Source organism: Plecotus auritus (assembly GCF_963455305.1).
Source record: "Plecotus auritus genome assembly, chromosome: 9".
Taxonomy (NCBI): Eukaryota; Metazoa; Chordata; class Mammalia; order Chiroptera; family Vespertilionidae; genus Plecotus; species Plecotus auritus.
This window is the reverse complement of record NC_137783.1, coordinates 19,432,690-19,438,652: the sequence shown is the minus strand read 5'-3', so window position 1 is coordinate 19,438,652 and position 5,963 is coordinate 19,432,690. Positions and strand designations below refer to the sequence as shown.

Genomic DNA, 5,963 nt, shown 5'->3' with positions numbered 1-5,963 from the left:
CGCCCCCAGCTCGAAGGGATCCAGTAGGGCCTGGCCTGGGACCTCGAAGCGGGAAGTGGCCGGAGGTGCCAGGGCCGCTTCATTGGGATTCATGGGCGTGTTGGGCGGGCGGCCTGGGGCTGCGGGCGTGGGGCGGGGGCCTGGCGGGGGGGGGGGGGCGCTCGGCGGGCGCAGATGCCCGGGTGACCGCCGCGCCGCGGTCCCTGCGCCGCCTTTGTGCCGGGGAGACGCGCGCGGGGACCTAATCCATCAAATTGTCTACAAATTGTGAAGAAAATTCAAAAACCATATGGTCGCCAGCGCCAGCGCGCTCTGGGCTGCGGAGGGCCTCGGCCGCGCCCGCACCCAGAGCCGCGGGGGGCTGGGCCCGGCTATTGTCGCCTGTCAGCGGCCGCCCGGGTCCATTCGTCCCGGCCTTCATGGTCCGCGCTCCGAATTACAGACCCATCCATCCTGAGAGAGGGCGATTTATGCCGCCCAGGAGAAACGGCCGGCCATACCCGCCTCGGCTGCCCGCCGCCTCTCTCCTTCTTTCCTTCTCTCCTCTAGCTTCTCATTCGCCCCTCTTTCTTATATTCTCTCCTTTTCGCTTATATCCTCTCTTCTCTCTCTCTCTCTCTCTCTCTCTCTCTCTCTCTCTCTCTCTCTCTCTCTCTCTCTCTCTCTCTCTCTCTCCCCCCCCTTCTTTCCCTCTCCCCCTCTTTCTCTCCACTGTCTGTGGCTTTCCACTTTCTCGTTTGCTTTTGGAGTGTCTCCCTGTGCCCCCTTTTCTGTTTCTGTCTCCTAGTTTCGTCCCGGACACGCACGTTCCCGACTCAGGCCCCGGGGCCCCACTGCCTGCCCGCGACCAGATGCACGTTTCTCACATCAATTTTGCGGAGAAAGGGAGCTGAGCGGCCTGGAGGCGGGACCCTCCTCTGGTGACAGCGGCCACTCGCCAGCCCGGGGACAACAAAAGCCCCAGAGAAACTCCCTCACTCCGGAAAAGTGAAAGCTGCTTATGCCCCAGCCCCCCTGGGGCGCGGGGACCCCAGCGAGTCCTTGGGAGATTGATGTCTCTGCCCTCAGACGACTTCTGCCCACAATTTGTGAAAGTCACCAGAAATGTACCCCAACTCTCAGCCGCTTTGGGCTCACATACCCCGGTGCCTGTGTGCGCAATTCAGCCTGCCCTCCGTGCCTTCCGCCGCATTTTTCTCCCTCCCGCAAGGGCGAGGCCCTCTGTCTCTCAGGCTCCATCACCCTCCTGTCCCGCTCAGCTAGAGCTGCCGAGGCTCAGCCCAGCCCCAGGGAGCGCAGGAAGAATACCCTTGGGTACCGGGCGGGTGCACGAACCGCAGGGCAAATCCTCCTCCACCCTTTGCCTCATGCAAATTAATTCCTTGTCCTTGGCGCTCCTCAACTTACACGAGCATTTGCGCCCTGCATTGTACATCCCACTTTTTACCCCGACCTGACGAAGCCTGCTAGTCTTACTACCCCCTCCCCATCCCTTCCCCGTTTGGAGCCTGGCGGTGTTTGCAGGCAAGAAATACCTCCTCCCTTTACTTCTCCCTCACCGCTCATTCTCACGCCTGCCCCCAGGCTCCTCTACATCTCCAAGGCCGGTGAAGCCGACAATGAGCAACACACGGAGCCTGCCACGGCTGCCCTGAACAGGGCCCACGCATTTAGACACGGTCACCGCCGCTTCTAGTAAAATGGCAAAGACTTTATTTATCGGAGAAAGAGGCCTTGGGTACAGTCCGGGACGAAAAGGCAGGGCAGGAGCAGGGAAGGGGCACGTGGGACCCACCCTCATCTGGCCACCCTTGTCTGGCCAAGTCAAGGAGCAGGAGCAGGGCGTTGGAGGCTGCAAGACAGACCCAGAGCTGTGGAGGAGGTGGGTGAGGGCTTAGGTTGGCCTCCTCTCAGTCTCTGTCACATGCAAAAAAATTCTAAAAAGAGTACAAAATAATTCTAGGGCTTTGGGTTCTTTTTTCGTTGGTTGCTTGGCTGGTTGGATTTCCCATGTTGTCCCAAGACCCGGACCCCAGCAGTCAGTCCGAGGAAACCGAGAGAGAGTGGGGAGGAATCTTAAAAATAGCGTTAGTGGGCATCAGGAGGCAGAAATGGCATAGAAAACAGACTTCCCTCGAGGTGGGGAGAAAAGATCAATTTGAAACTTACAAGTCAGGACGGGGCTGCCCACCTCAGCCCCTTCCCACGCGGGGAAAAATGCAGAAGGAAATAAAAGAAGTCAACTGCAATAGGCCTGGGGAGGCGAGGAGGAAGAGGGCCGGTGCATTCGCCACATGCAGAGAAAATCAAAACTGTCCAGGCGGCCCGCTCCTCCAGACCGCGAGGTTCCGTGTCCGTTACCCTCCGTTCTGCCTCGCTCTCAGCAAACCCGGCAGCCTGGGAGCTTTGAAAACATGAAAATCTCCGAGATTAAAAAAAAAAATCAGGCTGCGGTGGGAGAACCCGCTATATAGGTTTAAATATTTATACAGAAGCCATACGGAATTGCACGGCACGGGCTCCCGGGCGGCGGAGGCCCTGCGCTGCGGCCGGCCGGGCCGGCCAGCCGGGTTTATTGCTTCGAGAGGGAAGAGGCAGCTGCTGGGAGCCGAGTCCGGGCCAGGGACAGGGGAGAAGGCGGGAGTTGCAGAGGAGGTCCCAGCTCCCCTCAGCGGTCCCGTCTGTCCGGGAGGCTGCAGGCCTACGGGCTTCCAGGGCCCTGGGCGGCGGATGAGTCTGGGCTCTGCTCAATCGTCCACGTCGATCTCTTCGTCTTCCTCGTCCTCCGAGCAGTCCTGGCTGCTGGCAGGCTGGTCCGTGAGCGGGGAAGCGGGCGAGAGTTGCAGGGGCCCAGCGCCTGGGGCCTGCGGAACGCCTGGAGGGAGTGCCGGAGAGCCAGGCCTCGACTTGGCCCTGCCACAGCCGCCGCCGCCACCGCCCGCAGCCTCCGAGTTCTGCTCCAGTTCGGCCAGAGCCACGATGTCCATCTGCCCGCTGGGGCCCAGTTTCTTGGCGGACTCCACGTCGGCCTTCATCTCCTCCAGGTCCCGCTTGAGCTTGGCGCGCCGATTCTGGAACCAGGTGATGACCTGAGCATTGGTGAGGCCCAGCTGCTGCGCGATTTGGTCGCGATCGGCAGGGGACAGGTACTTCTGGTAGAGGAAGCGCTTCTCCAACTCGTAGATCTGGTGGTTGGTGAAGGCCGTGCGCGACTTTCGCCGCTTCTTGGGGGTCTGCCGTTGCCCAAAGATGGTCATTCCGTCTCGGCCTGCGAGGAAACCACAGTATAGGCTTGCGCCACGGGAGAAGGAAACCCACCCACTCCCGCTCACCCCACCCAGGCTCATCAGGTCTGCGGGTTGCCACTCTTCCCCGCTCGGTTTTGATTAAGCTTCCCGGGCTATTGCAAGCCTCGGCCATTGCAAACCCCCTTCCCCAGTCTCTCCTCTAACCGAAGTCCCTAGGAAAAAATTGTTTTGTTCCCTCCCCCACCTCCCGTGGCCCCCCAAAGAGTTGGTTTGAAAGACCCAAGGTTGCTAGAGCAGGAGGGAGCCAGATAGGCAGCAAGTCCTGGCTTCGGTATGAATGTTTGTACTCCACCTCTCTTCCCAATTACCCCAACTCTACCCTTACTCCAAAGTTCCCAGCAAAAGGCTCACCATTCCTCACCCCAGGAGCAGGGCTGAGAGTGCCCAGGCCACTGGGAACAGGAGGGAGCCAGGCAGAGCAGGCCGACTACAGAAAGGTCTTGTGTTCCCGCCATCCCTTCCCGGTCACTCTGGCCTATCCAGCGGTCCCTAGGAAATAGGGTTTGGGTCCTGTCCCTCCCATCTCTACTCCTAGCGGCAGCGGTTTGGGCTGGAGGGCCCTGACGGCCGGCGCGGGAGGAGGCTGGCAGAGGCACAGGGCACGAAGCGCGTTGGGCACAGGAAACGGGGCTCTGGACGCTGGGCGCAGGGGAATCCAGTGGCAACACCTACCTTCGGCTGCCTGCAGGACGCTGACCTCCAGCCCCTTAAAGGTCTTGCTGGCGAGCTCCTCCAGTGCGCACAGAGGCGAGGTCTGCGAGAGCAGCGCGCGGCCCGCCAGGGGCAAGCCGCCCGGCGAGTGCTTGTCCGCGGCCGCCAGCAGGTGCGCCGCCCCGCACAGCGAGTAACTTCTCCGCACAGACGGCTTGTTGAGGATGTCCTCGATGCTGAACGGCGTCAGCGGCTTGTTGGAGTTGGCGGGTGGCGGCAGGTGGTCCAGCGGGCTGCGCCGCCGCTCCTCCCCCGGCGCCGCCTTGCCTTCCTCCTTGGAAGTCATCTCGGCCTCGTTTGGGGGCCCGGCCGGGGCGGCTCGGGCTGCGGGGACCCAGCCCGCGGGCAGCTCGGGCGCCGGGCGGCGCGGGAAAGCGGCAGCGGCGGGTGGGCAGGAGGCCGCGCCGGGCAGGGCGCGGGCCAAGCGCTGGCCAGGCGTGGGGCCGATTAACGCAGTGGCAGAGGCGAGCAGACCCGCCCGGGGCCCCGGGAGGAGGGTGCTGACGCGGGCGCTGCCGCCGCCGGGGCTTCCAGCAATCCGGGGCCCGAGCCGGGGCGCGCCGCGCGGGGCTCCAGTTTCGCCAGCCCCGGTGCTATTTAAAGGTGTCAGGTGGCTCCGCGGCGGCTCCTGGCCCCGGGTCCTGGAGGCGGCAGTTGGAAGAGCCGAGGCGAGTGCACAGATTCCGTACTGCGAGGGGAGGCGGAGAGATGGGGCAATTGACTATTGCTAACAAGTTAGCCTTGATCGAGGAGTAATCAATTATCTGCAGCGGCACTTCTGTCTATCTCTTTCTCCTTTCTCCCTGTCTTTCTCCTCTTTTCTTTCTCTCTGTCCTCTCTCCTCCTGTTCTCTCTCTCTCTCCCTCCCTCTCTCTTCTCTGCTCCCCCCGTCTCTCTCCTTCTCTCCCTCTCCCTCGCCCTCTCTTTCACTCTCTGTCCAATGCAGGCGGCTCTAAGTTGGGAAGCTCATTAATTAGCGGGCCGGGGGTAGGAGGAGCCGGCTGGAATTAGCCTGCCTAATGCGCCTGTCAGTCCGGGCGCTGCGCCGCGCTCGGCCCGAGCTGTTTGTAAATTACATTAGCGGTGCCTTTATTGCACCCGAACCTCAGACGACTGAAATGCCGCCGCCCCCACCCCAAACTGCGAGCCTCACTCCTGGCGCACCCGCCTCCCGCCGGCCTGGCTGTGAGGGCAGCGCTGGCCCGGAGGTCTCAAGCTCTCCGACCCGGGATTTGACGCCCGAGAAGGGCCGCGAGAGTCCAGCCCGGGAGGTACGCAGCCGCCACGCGGTCCAGGTAAGACAAGGAGCTTGGGTGGGACCCGCCAGCGCCCAGCGCGGACTTTGGAGAGCTGTGATCAAGGACCCAGCGCCCCTACCCCTAGACTCTCTTGCCCCTCACCGTGGCCTTGGGCCACGCACCTGGGGAATCAGGAGGTCTGAACGGGCTCTGCAGCCCTGTGTGAGGCGACCTGGGACACGGAGGTGTGGGAACCCCAGGGGTTGGGGGAGGGGACTAGTAGAGGACTCAACCTTCCCCAGCCTAGAGGCGGGGTGAGAGTTGGTGGTGGCTCGAGGCACCTCTCCTCCGGCCTGATCCCAAAGGGACAGTCTTACCTCCTCAGGCTATCTTGCACACTTTCCTCGGGCCGATGCTCTAGAGGCCGCCTGGTGACCGGCGTCCGACCGGCGGTCGGGCCGGGTGCCCGGGCTAACGGGCCGGCTGGGGCCTCCCTGCTGTGCTCTGCTGGCCGGGGCCGCGGCCCGGCTGCCGGCCCCGCCCAGCCCAGCGCCGGGCTAGAGTGTACCGCCCGGCCGACTCCAGCTGTTCCGGATGCGGGGCGGGGGCCCAGAGGGGGCCTGCGGCGGCTGGGGCTGCGCTCTTAGGAACCCGCAGAGAGGCCAGGGTTCGGGTCAGACTACAGTCTGGGAACCCTATGGCCCCG

General features: G+C 63.2%; 1 protein-coding gene across 1 annotated transcript; it reads right to left on the bottom strand.

The window, feature by feature from the left end:
• Nucleotides 1-1,698: 1,698 nt before the first annotated feature.
• On the bottom strand, nt 1,699-5,709 carry LBX1 (ladybird homeobox 1). Its single transcript, XM_080642048.1, has 3 exons — nt 5,635-5,709; nt 3,981-4,707; nt 1,699-3,268 (listed from the first exon to the last, which is right to left on the bottom strand). Exons 2-3 carry the CDS (start codon nt 4,303-4,305, stop codon nt 2,748-2,750), a joined length of 846 nt encoding a protein of 281 aa, XP_080498174.1. The 5' UTR covers nt 4,306-4,707; nt 5,635-5,709; the 3' UTR covers nt 1,699-2,747.
• Nucleotides 5,710-5,963: the final 254 nt, after the last annotated feature.

Excerpts from the sequence above, each read along its gene's own strand:
- LBX1 (XM_080642048.1), bottom strand. The coding sequence starts at position 4,305 with ATGACTTCCAAGGAGGAAGGCAAGGCGGCGCCGGGGGAGGAGCGGCGG. Across the intron at positions 3,269-3,980 it reads CGTCCTGCAGGCAGCCGAAG|GCCGAGACGGAATGACCATC; the intron begins GTAGGTGTTGCC and ends GTTTCCTCGCAG.